General features: G+C 37.0%; 1 protein-coding gene across 1 annotated transcript in view; it reads left to right on the top strand.

Annotated features, from left to right (window-relative positions):
• The window catches only part of LOC140162097 (uncharacterized), a 40534-nt gene that overhangs the window by 5527 nt on the left and 14935 nt on the right, over positions 1 to 20072 (top strand). Inside the window, exons 3-4 of the mRNA XM_072185381.1 lie at positions 1135 to 1380; positions 11120 to 11260. Of these exons, the coding sequence (XP_072041482.1) occupies positions 1135 to 1380; positions 11120 to 11260 (387 nt within the window). The remainder of the gene's footprint in view (positions 1 to 1134; positions 1381 to 11119; positions 11261 to 20072) is intronic.

Genomic DNA, 20072 nt, shown 5'->3' with positions numbered 1-20072 from the left:
GAAATTATTTTAACAATGTTGCTGATTGGTCCAATTGATAATGAAAACTTCTTTTTGGCCAATCGGCAGGTAGTTCTCATGCGGTTAAAAGACACTAATTAAATTACAAAATAAAGTGGTTGATAGATTGAAAATTTTGTTCTGCATATTTTGGTACCTCATCCAGCCATATTATTATTATTATGATTATTAAGGTTATTTTTTTACAGTATTAAAAGCATTTTACTTGACTACTTCCACAGTCAGTTAATGTCCAGGATTGACAACTGAGAAACTGTGTTGTAAAAAAAAGTGTTGGAATTTCACACAGTATCTGGGCAACAGAGACTTATGCAGTTGTGTCAAATTGATATTTTGACTGTGTTTGTTTTCGAATATCAGAATATCAGAGCCACGATTCAGTTATGATAGGAGGTTGCTCTATAGCACAAACCAAAGTTGTGCTAGAAAATTTGTACAAGTCCGACACCATACGAACAGTAAGTTTTTCCATCATCATTACAAGCATAACACATCTACATATGCAGTTGTAGTCGAAGAAGGACTTGCTTGTTATTTTTCTCCCTGACAGGTTATGAGCTCTAATGAGCCTTAAGGTCCGTTCATACTACGCTGCAGGCCCGTACGCAGGATTTCATTGGGGGGGGGGGTGCTGATTTTGAAAAGGTGGACCTTTTTCCAAGGGGGGGGCAATTTTGTGAAAAGTGGACCAAATTTGGACCTTTTTTGTCCAAAAAAGCGTAAAAACCCCCATTTTTTTTGCTCGCTACGCTTGCAAATTCTGACATTTTGGGACTTTTTGTACACTTTTCCGCACCCCCACCCCCCTGCATACGGGCCTGCAGTACGCTGCAATTACTTTGTGGTGCGGTGCGTTGCCGATATATTGATTACTTTTTGTCGCAACTCACCACAACTCATCGCATTTCCAAGTTAAAATGTTTTAACTTTATTGCGAAACCGCAATACAGTATTTTGCAGTATGATGCAGTGCGGCAACGCAAAGCAAAGCAATTGTGGCAGAGTATGAACCTTTACACTAGGGCTTGCGACCTTAAGCAATCCAGTACACCACAAGCCCTGTGCAATTCATTTCCCATCAACTTACTATATTTTTATTTTTCTCCCTAACAGGTCATGAGCTCTAATGAGCCTTACAGTCAGGCTTGCGACCATAAGCAATCCAATGGACCACGAGCCCTGTGCAATTCATTCCCCATCAACTTAATGTATTCATCAACAAATGAATCGTATTGGCGCACTCAGTATAACTTTGAAGAGTCCACAAATAAATTCTTTGAGTTCTACATGCTGCAGTGTCCAGGAACTAACGATGGGAATTCTTCAAATAAGTTTGTAGACGTGCCCTTCAATTGTAAGGTGAGTGAGAAAGAGAGAAATATAGGCTCTGCATGTTGGCCATAGACTTCAACATAAAAAGGCCCAAGTTTTGATATATTTTCCCAAAATATCAAAAGCTATCTCAAGAATCACAGAACCAATACTAGACTTGTTTGTACTCAGTTGTTGCATTTTTCATGCTGCTTCCAAATATGGTCATGAAAATTTAGAATTCTGAAATTTTTGAATTAAAAAAAAAACTTGTCGTCTGCAGTCGACACCCATACATGTGCAACCTCGTATTACACCAGATGTGACATCATACTTTGGGAACTTCGCTGATGTAGCACAGTACTGGGTCAATGCTGGGCAACATATGGTGGTACAGAATGGGCCAGACGAAAAGGCTTTTGTATGGTCCAGCCAAAGTGACACTTTAACTTACTACCACAAAATGAGCAGTTGCAAGTTGGTTTGGTAGTTTAGAAACATCCTTGCTGCTGAGTTGATGTTCTTTGTTTGCCAGGCTCTTGTTCAAGCCAGTTTATAGCATGTCCTTCATGAATGGCCCATTATGCCCTTATCCATAAAGGATATATATAGACAAACTCTTGGCTTGAACAGGTGTGTGTGAAACAAAGAACTTCAACGCAGCAGCCAGGATATCTCAAAACTATCAACTTACGACTTAACATTCATTTCATGGTAGCAGGTCAGTGAGTAGTTCCTTTGCAATGGGTCACATCAAGCCGGTTAAAGATAAGGCCAGCTAAAAGAACTAACATACATATCGTCCCAGCCCTCGCAGATTTTTGGAGTTTTTCAAATATGTTTCTTATTTTTCTTATTTGCTCCCTTTAATACTTTGTTTCTAAAATTGTTGTGATGAAAAGACATGTTAGGAAGTTCTTGGTTATCATAATATCATTTATAAACACATTGCAAACACTTTCTTCAAACTAGGTGTAGGGCTTTGGAGAAAAGACAAAAATATTAGGGGCTTTTTTTTTATGATGTGTTGACAAAGCCTTTGCAACTGCAATGTTACACAGGAATGAATAGTAAGTTTGTAACAAATTAACAAATAATTAGGGCCTTCCTCACCAAATTTTGAGAAAGTCCGGATGATATACATGTTATTTTTTTCATTTGGCCTAAAGTGAGCACCAGCACTTGATAACATGTAAGTCTGGCCAGAACTGGCCAAAGTCATAAGTGCCACACCACATTGGATCATATAAGAATCTATGATTGGACCAGTAGTGGCCAACTTTCAGTACTGGTTGAGATTTGCTGTATACAGTTTCAGAGTTTATCGTAACATTTGTGTATATTTTGCTGTCACAGATGGTATAAGACAAGATTGCCGAAATGTTTTTGAATTAAGACAAAAACATGTTGTGTTGTATTTGACCTCAGTGACTGGCCCTTGTGTGTTCTATCTCTTACATAACACAGAACACTCCTTTTACTTAGGCCTACACTGTACATACCAGTACTGTGTTTTACCCTGCCAATGCATTTTTGTTGTTGAGCCTCAAGCGTAACGACAAACCACTCTTGTACGCATACTGTAGGCTTTGGGCAATAACCTTTACATGCCTGGTACACAGTGGCGGCACCAGGAATTTTTTCGGGGGGGGGGGGAGGGGTTGAGGGGGCAATGTGAATTTCAGGAGGGGGCAAAATCAGCAAATTTTGCGGAAAATTGCCGCAAAAAGTGGAAATTTTCATAATTTTGGGTTTTTACTGGGGGGGGGGGGCAACGGGGGAAGAGTTCTGACTGAGGGGCATTTGCCCCCCCCGTGGCACCGCCACTGCTGGTACGATACTGCACTCTGTACCACACTATAATACTGTGAAATACACACCTAATTCACTACTGAACTTTGTACCACACTATAACATGCATTAACTCAAATATTATTGAAAAAGCCAGTTAAAATGAAAATTCTGACGTGCAACTTGGTCCAGTGGCATAACCAGGGGGGGCAAAAGGGGGAAGCTTTCCCCTGTGAGAAGTCTTGCTGCCACCCCACCCCATGCTGGCTGGCCTGATATTTAAGGTTTTTAGGCTTTTTTTGTATTTTTTTTACCATTTTTGTCAAACTTAGCTCCCTTAAAAGTTGTCTCGCATCCTGCTTGCCCACGCTCCGAAAAAATTGCTGGCTACATAGCCACTGATTCGGTCTGCCACACAAGATCATTTCTCCCAGACTCTTCAGGCATTTTAAATGCCCTGCCAGCACATGTAGCCCCCCATAATTTTCTCCCCCAGTTTGCCTCCCCAGTTTTGAGGCAAAAACCCTCAAATTACGTAAATTTCCGCTTGTTGCGGCAATTTTGCACAACATTGGTCGATTTTGCCGCCCCTGCCACTGCATGTAGCTTCAAATCAGGATTTGTCGAGCTTCAAGCAGGAGGTTAATACTAGCTATCTAGTCCCAACTTGTCTAATCAGATAACTGCTATTAATGCCTAGATTCGCCTTGATATAAAGAAAAAGAGAAATTAAATTATCGATAAAACATAATAAAAAACATTAAAAAAATGAAATATTGCACCTTACAGAGATTGTTTTATTCATTGTAAATAAATTACACACACCGTAAAGTCAATATCAACATCAATGAGGTACTAACCCCATGAGAATTGCCTGCCTATTGGCCATAAAGAAGTTTTCATTATCAATTGGACCAATCAGCAACATTGTTAGAATAATTTTACCATGCAAAAAAATTAGGTGAATTATTTGCAAAGCTCCATTCTGATTGGTGATAAAAATGAAGATATCATGTAATTGACCAATCAGAGGCAATGGTAGATCGACAGGTAGTGCTCAGGGTTTTAAAGCACTCTAAACATAGTAATCATAAAAAAGCAGTTCTGACCATTTATCTGATTACATTTCATATACAATGTACATAAATTGATATCAATTGACAATTTGAATGTTTACTGTGCACTGCAAGGATATCTTTTTATGGATACAACCAATGGGCTATTCAGTTAAAATCCACACTACCCCTGTGGAAGATTTTGGAAATATCGTTCACAGGGGGAGTATGTGTTTCAAATGTAATTGGTCAGAGTTAATCATTTTGAAACCCATACTCCCCCTGTATTATGGCTTTACCTATATCTTCCACAACTGGAGTGCATGAGTATTTCAAATGGAAGTTACCCAATTGTCTATTTGATTCAAAACTCATACTCCCTCTGTGGAAGACTTTAGTTAAATCTTCCACAGGGGTAGTATGGATTTTAAATGGAATAGCCCAATGAAGCCTGCAGTAATCTGAAAAATCTCTGGGCTGTATAAACCAAACATTTCATCCCGATCATTGGGAATATTGATGTCAGGGTTGCAAAACAATATCAGTCCATTCAGTGCGCAACTCTTCAGATGTCGCACAAACAAACCACAGAAGTCACCCAAAATATATCGACATTTCAAGACAAAATTATTTTCCTTGAATTTGATGCAAAAAATCATGATTTCTTGCATTTATATAGCAAAATTTTATTGAAATGGGGTAAAAATTAATATTTTTTAAAGCTCTGAAGTCAAATCACACAATTGTTGCAGAATCCGGGTGGCCATTTTTAAGTCGCTATAGCTCAGAGTCGACTAATTGGGCTACCAAATTACGGACTTGGCAACCTGTTTATTGATTTGCCAATTATTTAATTGCCCTGACCATGACATTTGAATACATGCGATTCAAGCAATTTCTACAAAGCAATATTTATTAGAGCAGGGACTTTAACGATTTTATGTTCCTTGTACAATGTGCTTTATTCAACCTACATGTATTATAAGTACCCCTCCCCTAATTAGCATCGATATAACTTACATCTGTTTAAAGTGGGCCATGAGGCATTTACTGGCAATTAGGAAATGCTCTGAGCATATAAAGATACACTGATCAAGTACCTATCGAAAGATCAAAAAAAAATTGAAAATTAAAAAAACAAATTTCTTGTTTAAAACATTTTGATAGTGTTCACTGCATTTGTCACTAGGTCCTACTTTTTTGGACACCCTGAGTATTTATATAATTAATATTGAATGCCTTTGAGTGTGTATGTCAGAGTCAAATACCGAGTGCAATATTTTTCTAACTATTGCAATATATTTGTATCACATTTAATCCATTTAAATTATTTTTTATAAGGCAAAAAAACCACACCATGTTTGTTTCCTGTAGCCGGTCAAAAAAGTCAAATGCGAAATGCGTTTTTTTTAGATCCATGTCGTCAAACAAACACACACAAAATCATATTTCTGCATATTCAAGAATATCTATATTGATTCCCTTTCAACCTGCAGATTAAAAAAGGTATTAAAAATGTGTGATATTTTCTCCAGTAGTTTTTCACTACGCTTGTTTGTTGTGTAATGTGTAAATGTTGACTCCAGTAGAGTTTCATATTATTTTTTGTGATTTTTCCGGTTTTTTTTGGTTTTTTTTCTTTGAAAAAAAAAAAAAAAAAATTAGAATACCAGGCAAAATAAGCTATCAAAAATGTAATGCTCGCGCTACAGGAAACAAACTTGTTTTTTTTGCCTTATCAGACTGACTTTGTAAAAATAAAATAAATTGGACTGATTTGAACTAAATGTGCAATGTAATATGTAATTTTTGATACATATTCTAGTCATCTGGGATGATCTGGGACACTTTTGCAATACCGCTCCACTCAAAAGGCTGATATAAATAATATTGATACATATGGAGTGGACATTATTTATGCCAGGGGAAATATGGAATGGGGGAGGACACTGAAACAATGGGGGAACATGAAATAATTTCCTGGAAATAATGAAAACAAAGACATTTTTAAGATTGAGGGGGAATATGAATTAGAGAATAAAGGTATTGTTTTTAGCAGCTGGAGTGTATCTATCGTCTCATATAACACGGGCGACATCATTATTTTAAGTAAAACAACGAGGCGGCCGAGTTGTTTTACGCCATAAAAATAATGATCTCGTCCGTGTTATATGAGACGATAGATGCACGGCAGCGGCTAAAAACAATACCTTTATTCTCATTCTTAAACACTTCAATTCAAATAAAAATAATATACAAGTTTTAATCAAATTAAATCCTACATTTTACATGGAATTACCTAGGGCTTAAAATCGATCAGTCCCGTTGTTGCTGTGCGCCTCCGATTGGTCCAAATAGCGACACAGACGCGCTGACCCATGTGATATCGTTTCTTATACATTGGTATGCGGTGTTCTGTGATATGAACGGAGGAAATTCACTCAAAGAATGTGCTGAAAGTGGAGGGAATATATCTGATATCATACCATCCACTCCAGCAATGAGAATCCTTGGGAGCACACAACAGTGAACACACAGAACTGTCAGACCACCTGTGAATATAACACCAATAAGTGTGTTATCAGACCACCTGTCAAGTTGATAACCTACTGAACTCATGTTACTCTACATCCATTTATTAATAACAAGTAATAGCTGCCCTGTGTTGGATTTTCAATTACAATGTAGGCCTACTATTAAATACTTGATAAAGGAAGCAGAGGTCAAAAGACATGAGACAGCTATTACTATTAAAGCTTGTTTTTCTAATTACTGTCCAGACCACTGTCTGGCCAACACCTGTTGCTTTATGTTGTCAATCTATGTTTACAAACATACTGAGGTCATCACAGGACAGGGAACACACAGAACTGTCAGACCACCTGTATGATAACGCTGGGGTACAAGTTGATATCGTTTGTAACAATGTATAAGTGAGTTATCACACTCGATGGGCTGCGCCCAACTCGTGTGATAACATACACATATCACACGGGTAAAACTGGGTAAGAACCAATAAGATTGCAGGAACATTCGCAAGTGTTTAAGAATTTTTTTACATATTGCTAATTCTACAAAATCGGGTGCCAATCCACTGTAAAAATTGAAAAAATAAAAGTTGTTCAAAAAGACCTGCTTTTTGTGTTTTTTAAGAGTAAATATATCACTACTCTCATATGTAGAAGATTGCCAACACCACTTGCATATTTTTCTTTCAGGAGGTCATGATGTTTTTTAACACTAAAACTCAATGTAATGTGAGCTACGTTACCGGCTACAAAATGGGCTGGTTTTACTCAATCCAAGGTCATAAAAAGCAAACTAAAGATCACTTGAGTGAAATGTAAACCCGAATTCACCATTTCATAGAAGTTTTAAAGATGCGTAAATGAGTGTGTAACGTAGCTCACAGTAACATAGTTCACAGGTTTTTAATGTTTTTGATGTGATTTGCGAACGTTAGAACGTTATGTCGGTTAATTCTAATATAAATGGGGTTCGACCACTGGCAGCTTTCACATATTATTAGGAAGTACATGTAATATAAGTGCATACTATAGAATCCTGGTAACGTAGCTCACCAATCTTAACATGGTCGGTCGAAATTTCAATGTTGACAACATTTCTATGCCAAAAATGCTACAGCATCACGATTTTCACTGTGATTTTTAAAAACCTATGAGTGTTTCCTTTCAAAAACCGCAAATTACATTGATACCTCTGTTTTACTTCTTTCCAATAACGTGTGTTAAAAAGGGGTAACGTAGCTCACAGCGTTTTGGTGGAAAGTGCAATTTATTTTAGAATTACACAAAGACGTTTTAATCACTACAAAATAATGTTGATAAACAATATGATGGTGCGTTATCTAATTAAAAAGCAACAAATATGTAAAGAAATTGCATTTATTCAAAGAAAATATTCAGGGTTAGATGTGACACTTGAGCAGTGGAAACGCATTTTTAGCGATTTTTGAGCCTTTGCAAGGGTTAATCAGGCTGAAGAAAGCATTTAAAGTATGGAAAACTATATCTGTCCGTGTAGATCTCGTTGAGTTCTACCAGAAAAAAACAACATATTTGATGCCCTAAATGCTCGACAAAGTGTTTGTGGACCAAAGAATGGAAAAAAGGCTATTGGCACCGGATTTTGTAGAATGAGCGATATCATCTTGCAGGGGGATCTGAAAAAAGATGCCAAAACATTCCTCCTGATGTAAATAATGACCGCTCCCTTATTGAAATCAAAAATCTTGTATGACTTATGATTGGCAGGTCGTCTAGAAAGCAATTAAAGTATATTGAATACTAAGGGAAAAAGTTATGCATTATCTAAAAATAAATATCAATTGTGCAGATTCACTAAAAAAGTATACATGCATCTTTTTTATTTCAATAAAATACTTCCGTAGATTCATTTTCTCTAAAGACATTCCTTATGGGTGCAGAAACGTTAAGATGCTCCATATCATGCATGGTTTCTATAGTTTTGTTCACTACACACAAAGGCTTAGGAACCGGGGAGTCAGTCCCCTCAATAATTTTGGTGTGGGTAATTCAGTAATTCCAGTAATTCCAGATGAAGAAAAAAAAATGTCACCAGATACCGGCAAAATGTGTGTTTCTTACCTATTTTTCATAAAATTTCCTGACACCGAGTGGGGAGACCCCCTTCGGACAACCCCCAGAATGGGTCACCAAAATTTTTTGCTTGGTCAGGCTCCCCTCATGTTATAATAATAATAATAATAATAATATTTATTTCAATTGCCATAAATTACAAACATGAAAAAAAAACCATTAAAAGCAATTTAAATGACAATCCAGGAAAGAAGAAATAGACTAAACAGTCCAAGCACAGTGTGTTCTTCTTTCCTGATTATATTAAAGTACATAATAATAATAATAATGTTGAAAATCTTCCTAAGCCAATGACACATACATTTCACTTTGTTGATGTACTTTTGAATATTATTTTATATGCCTTTTTAGTTCAATGATTCTTTTTGTCTCTTGCTCCTTAAGAATACTTCCTTTTTTATGACAAATATTCATCATTCCTTTAAATATACCTGGCTCAAATCCTAATATATTCCACAGTATTGCAAAGCCCTTTTGCACTGGTCCACTTGTCTTGATCATTGTGTAAAACAACTAGGTCACACCTTCGTCACACGATGGTCCCGACGATGGTATGCAGCTTATTCAGCGAATGACTTGCTGATGATGATGTAATTCAATTTCTGTTTTATTACACCATAAACATTGGGCAGTGTAAAAGATCTGAACAAGCGTATGTGAGAGCATGATTTTTGGCGTGAGAGCAAAATGTTAACAATATTGGACGAGAGATAGACCATTTGGGCCAAAAAAGTTCCACAAAAGCACAGAACATCAAATTTCTAGTACTAAATGGCTTCAAATGGATTTTTTTTTTAAATAATACATTTTTGTAACAAAAGTAGTTATAAAAGTCAATGGCTGTTCAAAATTAATTGAACAATAGGGGTCTTTGGTTGGCAGATCAAATAGAAGGGGTCTTTGGGTGACAGAGCATGTATTTGAAAACAAATATGGGGTCTTTGGGTTACAGTGATATTAAAAAAGGGGTCACCTCCCATACATAGTACATACGCGTCACCTCCAAAGTGGGAGTGCCCTACTGTCTCGGGTTGGCCTCCTGGGGGTCCTACCAACAAATTACATGTAATGTCCTCTCAAACGGTACAACTGTTGCACCGAGCAACCTGCAAAGGTTTTGTCTCATATCAAAGCGTGACGAAAAGCAGAGCTGGATAGACAGACAGAGCTCCTTATTTTTAGTAGTCTCCTAAAATAATCATACTGGTCTATTATACATGTATATCCATGGGACATGTATTTTACTAGGATTAAAAAAAATCTGTTATTTCATAACTGAAAAACGTACGTAGTATAATATATAATTCTAGCACACTGCAGACAGTTACCAAGGAATTTTACAAAATTTGTAAGTGTTTTCCAAGGTATTAAAAGCTAAAAATATACACTGCTAAACACTATTATTTTCATAAACCTCTTTTTCATTACCTCAAAAAGCTCATTTCCAGCAGCTGGAAATAATTAAAGTAGCAAGAAATTTGTTCTTTTTTTGTTTCATCTTATAAATGATAAGTATTTTTATGACAACAACCTGTGTGATAATATGTCATCTTTGTGAATACAAAAAAAAAAAAAGAATTCTAGATTAAATTGAGACCTGTTCCCTAAAATGAGAGGAAAGTTGCAAATTCTTATTTTGAGTCATGTCTAGATTTATGTTCTCTGCATGGGTCATAAGCTATAAAATGGTATCTAACTTGTTGTTCCCTCACTTGGTCTTCAAAAGTCAACATATCATTGTTGAATTCTTTTGTTTTGTATTGTTTTCCGACACGTACAATGAACCATTATCTTCTTTTCTTCCCTGGCGACTTTCCATTCATTTTGTGACTATATAACAAGTCTCAATTGTTTATGAAATTGATTTTAGTTTTACCAAGTCGAGTGCTACTGGGCGTAGCTCTGTGTTCTTAACAGTATATTATAGTAGTGGAAATTTTTGCGGAGCATTAATTTTCACACAGTTCACACTCAACTCAGCTGCTGCGAAAATAAAAACATGCAAATATGTTCTTTTATGCATAGGTTAAAATCACAAATTTAAGAATGAGCAAAGGAATTCAAAGTCGGCAAAGCACGAAAAAAGGCATACACAAAAATATGGCACACATGAAAAATGCCGCTTTTACAGTTTATTAATAGCTTTATAGTGCGTTGTATTCGTCATATTACATACTCTTGTACTCAAAGTGTTGGATTTTTATTCTCACATTATGATATGAAAGTGAGTTAATTAAATCATATTTCGTCATCATGTTTATGGATTCCTTCTTTAATTGGACTACTTCTCTCTTAACACAGAGTAACTTCACACTACTGAACTTTGGTAACAACCATCTGAGCAAAGACGAGGGACCACTGCTGTATATCTACAAGGTGTTGACTGGGGTGTGGTGCATCTTGCTATTGGTGTGGATATGTAACTGGATACAACATAGACAGGTAGGTGACAGGGGTGTACACGTGACATGTCACATTTGTCATGCTTGAGTCACATGTACTAATCATCTGAGTAAGGATGAGGGACCACTATTGTATATCTACAAGGTGTTGACTGGGGTGTGGTGCATCTTGCTATTGGTGTGGATATGTAACTGTGGATACAACATAGACAGGTAGGTGACAGGGGTGTACACATGACATGTCACACTTGTCATGCTTGAGTCATGTGTACTAATCATCTGAGTAATGATGAGGGACCACTATTGTATATCTACAAGGTGTTGACTGGGGTGTGGTGCATCTTGCTATTGGTGTGGATATGTAACTGGATACAACATAGACAGGTAGGTGACAGGGGTATACACGTGACATGTCACACTTGTCATGCTTGAGTCACATGTACTAATCATCTGAGTAAGGATGAGGGACCACTATTGTATATCTACAAGGTGTTGACTGGGGTGTGGTGCATCTTGCTATTGGTATGGATATGTAACTGGATACAACATAGACAGGTAGGTGACAGGGGTGTACACGTGACATGTCACACTTGTCATGCTTGAGTCACATGTACTAATCATCTGAGTAAGGATGAGGGACCACTATTGTATATCTACAAGGTGTTGACTGGGGTGTGGTGTATCTTGCTATTGGTGTGGATATGTAACTGGATACAACATAGACAGGTAGGTCATAGGGGTGTACACGTGACATGTCACACTTGTCATGCTTGAGTCATGTGTACTAATCATCAGAGCACGAATGAGGGACTACTATTGTATATCTACAAGGTGTTGACTGGGGTGTGGTGCATCTTGCTATTGGTGTGGATATGTAACTGGATACAATATAGACAGGTAGGTCATAGGGGTGTACACGTGACATGTCACACTTGTCATGCTTGAGTCACATGTACTAATCATCTGAGTAAGGATGAGGGACCACTATTGTATATCTACAAGGTGTTGACTAGGGTGTGGTGCATCTTGCTATTGGTGTGGATATGTAACTGGATACAATATAGACAGGTAGGTGACAGGGGTTTACATGTGACATGTCACACTTGTCATGCTTGAGTCACGTGTACTAATCATCTGAGTAAGGATGAGGGACTACTATTGTATATCTACAAGGTGTTGACTGGGGTGTGGTGCATCTTGCTATTGGTGTGGATATGTAACTGGATACAATATAGACAGGTAGGTGACAGGGGTTTACACGTGACATGTCACACTTGTCATGCTTGAGTCACATGTACTAATCATCTGAGTAAGGATGAGGGACCACTATTGTATATCTACAAGGTGTTGACTGGGGTGTGGTGCATCTTGCTATTGGTGTGGATATGTAACTGGATACAATATAGACAGGTAGGTGATAGGGGTGTACATGTGACATGTCACACTTGTCATGCTTGAGTCACGTGTACTAATCATCTGAGTAAGGATGAGGGACTACTATTGTATATCTACAAGGTGTTGACTGGGGTGTGGTGCATCTTGCTATTGGTGTGGATATGTAACTGGATACAACATAGACAGGTAGGTGACAGGGGTGTACACGTGACATGTCACACTTGTCATGCTTGAGTCACATGTACTAATCATCTGAGTAAGGACGAGGGACCACTATTATATATCTACAAGGTGTTGACAGGGGTTTGTGCATTACATGGGATTGTGGACATAAACGGTTCTGGCTCTTAGCCCTCAAATTATATGTACATGTAGGGGATCATGTGATTCCAACATTTTATATACTTACATTTGCTTATGAATAATAATAACCTTATTTTCATATTCTGCTGGACTAACTTGTTAGGGTGACAGAGTATCATCACCTCATCTGCTGTATAGTTTTTGTCATGTTATTTGTACATGGATATCAATCACCTTATTTGCAAATTCTTGACAAACCTTTGTTATTTACTAACTGTTGTTGTGGGAGCCAGGACCATCATCACCTCCACTTAATTCTACTTATTCCTGATATTTTGTTAGTACCTTCCATGTTTAAAAATACATTTTATAATAATAATAATAAAAAAGAGTTATCACCCATCCCTATTGTCATACTTGAGTGGCATGTACTTATCTCACTTTTTTCACACCTTTTCGTCCGAGACCAACAAGTGAAAAATATAAATTTTTCCATTCTGTTAAAAAATAATAAAAAATCCACCTCATACAGAGAGTGAAAGAAATAGACATGTCAAAAATATATAGCTGCATATATGTGATGCGATCATGCAAAATCAGTCGGAACTCGGAAATATTAAATTTTCAGTTTCTTATAGGATAGTAAAAGCATTTACAAAGCTGCATTTTGCAGAAACCCCCATTGAAATTGAACAATCAGTTCCAAAGATTAGGAAACAATTTACTTCCTTTGTCTGACTATATCTCAAAATCAATATTTCCAAATTTCAACTGATTTTGCTTGATCGCATCACAAATATTTATTTATTATTATATTTTATACCAAGGTCAGGGTTGTTGTTGTTGTGTATTAAATTGTACTTTATTTTGTTATTCATTGTAGCATAAGATTTTTCTCTGGTTGACCTCACACTAGTCAAATGCCTAAGAGTCCACCTGGAACGTTGTGTACATTAATACCCTCTGGTATATATTTTTGCTCTGTCTTAGGGAGTGTTCATAAATACTCGGAAAAAGTTGGAATTAAAATTTTTTAGATCCCCCTGAAAAACTGTGGATTTTTTTATCCCCTTTTATGGTCTGAAATGTTTTTGATCCCCATTTTGATCAGTGTTGCCAGCGCTGTGCCTTATGCACACAATTGGGCTAATTGGTGATCACTTGCCGCTAGTGTAGCGCGAGTTGCCTAAGATTGGGCTATTTTAGCCAGTGTCAGGCCATCTTAGTAATTTGATGTAGTTTCCTTTCAATTTAGCCAATGTATAAAGGTTTTGAGTCTCTGAAGCTCCAAATTGCAATTACAACAGGTTTTGTGACCATATATTGATATAGAATGGGAATATACTAAATAATGGTGACATGTTACATCCAATATTGTATGTCGAGTACTCGGAGTCTGTAGTGGCCCTAAAACTCTTCAGTTCTATGACCATACAAATACAAAATGATATGCTACATATGGCTGCAAGCTTTTATTTTAAACCATGCATATATTAAAGCTGCTTTGATCTTGTAAGGTTTCAGACTTGTTAACCTTGTCGATCAGAGGGCATGATTGCCATGAGTAAAAGGATTCAAATTGCTTAATTGCACATCAAAAGTGGCTATTTTCCATAAGTAAGGATATCTATCTATCATTATACAAACCTTAAGGTACCAGTTATTTTATACCCCTGTATATCATAAACGAAGACAGATATGGCATAATTAGAGCAAGTAGCCAATAGCTGCATCTTTTAGCGTGGATTTAAGCGGGCATCTCCCCCAGCACCCCGGTTGCAGGCCTTGATTTAAGACCTTGTTTGTTAATTCTAAATAAAGACACACTGATCCACAAACCAAAAAAGATGCAAATTCAAAAGTTACAGTTTTCTCTGTTGCACGTCCTATTGATTTGTAGGCTAGCTAACAGGCACTGGCTGTTGCTTTTAATTTTGACACATTTGTTGTTGTTTAACATATACAGGGGTGAACAATAAATGGTACCTTAATTCTTATGCAGTCTGTATTATAGTAATACTAGAGATGCCTGACAATGTTGATTTGCCAGACTTAGACTTGTATGCAGGATTTAATTTGGAGGGCCCATACTTCTAAAAAGGTGACCCTTTAAACTCTAATACATTCTTTTACCAATATTTTTGTTACAAAAATAAAAAACCAACCAATTGTGGAAAACAAAATTATGTTGGCTTATTTCTTCAAGGCATGTGCGGCAAGCTCTATGACGTATAATTTTATATTTCTGGCCTTATTCAGGAATGAAATTAGTATTGCATGGAACTTGCTTTACAGAAGTACCTGTAACAGAGCTTGATTCCTCAGGGTAACTATATATAGTATTTTCGCAGCTTGTAAAATTTTGAAGTATTATGTATGAGATACATAATTTACAAAATTGACAGAACTTAAAGGGGTGTGACGGGATCAACAGCATCATCCCACATTTTCTTCATCAAAACCAAGATTTTGGTATTAGGAGAAACGGGAGAGCGTTGCCTAATGGTTAGAGTACTTGCCTTTAGTGCATGAGGTCCCAGGTTCAATTCCCAGTGGTGTAGATTTGCTAGAAAATATGTCTGAAATTAATTTGTAACATCTGTAGATTAAATTCAGACTTCTGCTCTCCCCATGGTTCATTTAGAATGGGGTAAATGAATCATGAAAGTACTCCGTCCTTTTGGAGGGAACATTAAGCTGTCGTTCCCGTGTACAGAGAGCCATACCTATACATGTATCTCGCAGCCAGTTTTGAAAAGAGTAGGGTGTTAAATCCTGACTGTTCCCAACCCGTCCCGGTGTTCAAATAGACTCCAATGGAAATCAGCTTCATCTTGGGTTATCCAGGGTTGTCAAAACCTGAACAAATCAAACCTCTATTTGTCTCATATTACTTTAGTAAAATTTAATGCCCGAGATATGTTTTGCTTTAATGGTGTGACCAAAATGTGGTGAATTGTGTTATGTACTACAACTGGTAGTATGTACTCTTCCTGTTGGCACATTGTTATACTCATTTTTGCTTCTCATATCAAAACCTCTGGAGCAATACAACATAGGCCTCAATGTAAGTTAGAAAACAGAACATATAAAAATTGGACTATGCCCCTTTAACATAATATGCGATCTGTTCCCACACAACCTGGAACATGTCAACATTTTATTTTAGGCTATTCCAAATGAAACCCATACACCCCCTGTAGAAGACTTGACCTTAATCTTACACACAGGGGTGTAGATTTCAAATGGAACCACCCATTCAGGTAACCCATTTGAAATTCACACTCCCTGTGTGGAACATCAAGGTTATATCTTCCACAGAGGACATGTATTTTAAATGGAAAGCCTATTTTGAGATTTTGGTGTAACTGTAAGGATTAGAAAATAACCTTTAAAATGGCATCATATTTGCTTTTGTATCATATATACTCTTGTAGAATATAAACTTTGTCATGTGATCTGTAGATAAATAGTATTATTGTAATTCTGAGAAATATAACAGTGTAATTTGCACCTATTATGTACTGAGAAGTTGATGTGTCTATTGGGCGTCTATTGCACACACCCCTTGGAACTCGTACATTAGACCCATCAACATCTCAGTATGTTGTGTGCACTATTTTGTCAAATTTCATCTCAACAAGTGATACACATATCGTTATGAACACGGCAGAGTGCCGAATACGCAAAATTGCTGTTCTGAGTAAACGGCGTTTGAAAATCTTTGTACCATTCCATTGGTTCTTCTAAAAATTGGAAACATTCGTGAGCACTCATTTGAAATGTATATTATAGAAGTGAATGTACACGAATTTTGGCAATACTTGCATGTTCTGAAATAATCGATATATCCCACAAAACACGTTTTAACAGCTATTCGGCTTTATGATGTATCCAAAATGTCTCTACCACTGCGTAGAGAGAGGTCGAATACGCATTCAACTACGTGTAAACCATAGCACGCATTCTTGATTTAGGCCTTTTTGTAGAAATTACTGGTTATCCTAAGGCTATGTAGACTTAACTTGCTATGTAAGTTATAAATAGTCAACCCTGTAATATTTAGTAAAAACTCGAGGATTTTAAAGCAAAAATAACAATATTGGCTTATATTTTGCGTATGATTTTCCGTGATTTTCCAATTTCACGGGCGCGCACTCACATTATTAAACCACGGCAATATCATGTGAGGAATGTTTGTACTTATTTTGATATCACTGGATAGAAGAAACCTACAGCTATAAGTTGGTATCAAATACATTAGTATAGGACATGTAATATAGAAAATTCCGGGTTTCCCGCTATACAATACTATAGATCAACATGACTTGTACAGCTAAGTATACGATTCGTCTCTCTGCCAAATTCATTTATCGCACTTAGGCACGATTCGTCCAATTCAAAATTTCAATAACTACGTCGGTGAGTAAGATTTACCAAAAAGTTTTGGTGGAAATAAAAGATAACCTGAATCATAATCATAAGCATACAAAAACTCAATTTGCTCAAAATTCTTGATTCGTCACTCTGCCGAATTCATAACGATATAATCTATAGGCTAAGTAATTGGGGATTGATAAAAGTCCACAGGCAATAGTATGGAGAAAATAATCCTCTTTTTCTGAAATATATGTGCTTTGATATGTACTTTGTGTATCACAACCAGGCAGTTACCAGGGCTCGAAAAGTGTTTATTTTCCTGGGAAGGTGATTCTGATTTCACATGATTTCCTGTGAGTTGAGGGAGGCTTACCCAGAGTTTTTCGGAACTAGAGATAGATGCCGTTGGTGGCGTCTGGCCAGATGAAGGGGGCTATACCCGGCTACCTGTACATGTATAGACCCGTGACGTCATGCAGACGTCACCGGTCTATTAGATCTGTCGATTAAATGCACTTTTTTGGCCCAGATCTAGATGCTGTTTTGTATATTTATCAGCATTTCCAACCCTTTTGAAACCATTCTAAGGCATTCCATGCACTACAATGTCAAAATTGTGGCTACATCATAGATATCTTGGGCATCTCAGAGCATTACCTGGTTTTTCCATATGAAAGTAATTAAGGTGTTCCATCAAAGCTTTCGTCGTGTGCTGCCACCTAGCGGTGGTTCTGGGAACGTTGCGTCAAGTCATATAACCAAAATATCCATTCAAAACTAAGTACTACAATGGATTGGGTCGGGTGTTGAACAGTGTATTGACACTCATCATGTTATGTCTTAGCATACAGGCCATCAAGTGTAGAAATAAAACCATGTATTTAAAAAAAATAATAATTTCTCAAAAAAATCCATAATTAAAACTGTTAAAACCTGATCTAAGGTAGGTGTACCAGTAATATGTTTATCAATAACCTGAGCTATGTGAGATATACCAGGTAATTTATCAATAGCCTGATCAAATTAGATGTATCAGCAATATGTTTATCAATAACCTGATCTAAGGTAGATACATCAGCTGGTATATCAATAGCCTATTCTAAGGTAGGTACACCAGGTTGTTTATCAGCAGCCTGATCTAAGGTAGATATACCAGGTAGTTTATCAATAGCCTGATCCAAGGTAGATATACCAGGTAGTTTATCAATAGCCTGATCCAAGGTATATACCAGGTAGTTTATCAATAGCCTGATCTAAGGTAGATATACCAGGTAGTTTATCAATAGCCTGATCCAAGGTAGATATACCAGGTAGTTTATCAGCAGCCTGATCTAAGGTAGATATACCAGGTAGTTTATCAATAGCCTGATCTAAGGTAGATATACCAGGTAGTTTATCAATAGCCTGATCTAAGGTAGATATACCAGGTAGTTTATCAATAGCCTGATCCAAGGTAGATATACCAGGTAGTTTATCAATAGCCTGATCCAAGGTAGATAAACCAGGTAGTTTATCAATAGCCTGATCTAAGGTAGATATACCAGGTAGTTTATCAATCAATAGCCTGATCCAAGGTAGATATACCAGGTAGTTTATCAATAGCCTGATCCAAGGTAGATATACCAGGTAGTTTATCAATAGCCTGATCCAAGGTAGATATACCAGGTAGTTTATCAATAGCCTGATCCAAGGTATATACCAGGTAGTTTATCAATAGCCTGATCCAAGGTAGATATACCAGGTAGTTTATCAATAGCCTGATCCAAGGTAGATATACCAGGTAGTTTATCAATAGCCTGATCCAAGGTAGATATACCAGGTAGTTTATCAATAGCCTGATCCAAGGTAGATATACCAGGTAGTTTATCAATAGCCTGATCCAAGGTAGATATACCAGGTAGTTTATCAATAGCCTGATCCAAGGTAGATATACCAGGTAGTTTATCAATAGCCTGATCTAAGGTAGATATACCAGGTAGTTTATCAATAGCATGATCTAATAATACCAATAGGCTGATCTAAGGTACATATTACCAGGTAGTTTATCAATAGCCTAGGGGATGATAAATGTACCGTACCATGCTGTGCAAGCTAGATGCTACAGGCAGTTCATTGATAATAAATTTAATCTTAAAGGAGCATATAAAAATAACAGATGTGGAAATAGGAGTATAAACTGACCAGTAGATGCCAGTTGTAGTCCTACTGTATATGGCATATTGGATGGCCTAGGGGAAAGTTAGCCCATATTTTCAAGACTATCCTTGCCTTCAACGTGTAACAAACCTACTCATGTTACCCTCTGGTCATGGGCTGGCCTTGTGTCAGATCTTACCCAGGGAAAGATGACATTCCAATATGCGCCTTTAAAGTTTGATTATACCCGATATGATTTAATGTACCAGTAATCCAAATAAAAAAAGGTAATATAAACAGTTTATTTCATTAAATTCCCTTTAATAGGCATTGACAATATGTAAGACATATTACATGCTAGCTACATGGAAGATCTTCAAGCCATTATTCATAATAAATGATGACATAATCTCTGAGTCAGCCAGTATATTGCCACAAGTACAACTACCATCCCGCTTGACCAGACTATAATGTTACAGATTGCATTGACATGTAGATTGGACTTTTCCATTTGAAATCCTTACACCCCCTGGAAGATAGACAACCTTAATCTTCCACACAGGGAGTGTGATTTTAAGTAGGGTTACCTGGGTTACTCCATTTGAAATCTACACTGTGTGGGAGATTAAGGTTATGTC

The sequence above is a fragment of the Amphiura filiformis genome, chromosome 10, assembly GCF_039555335.1.
Source record: "Amphiura filiformis chromosome 10, Afil_fr2py, whole genome shotgun sequence".
Classification (NCBI taxonomy): Eukaryota; Metazoa; Echinodermata; class Ophiuroidea; order Amphilepidida; family Amphiuridae; genus Amphiura; species Amphiura filiformis.
Note: the sequence above shows the minus strand (reverse complement) of the source record. Positions and strands in the feature narration are given on the sequence as shown.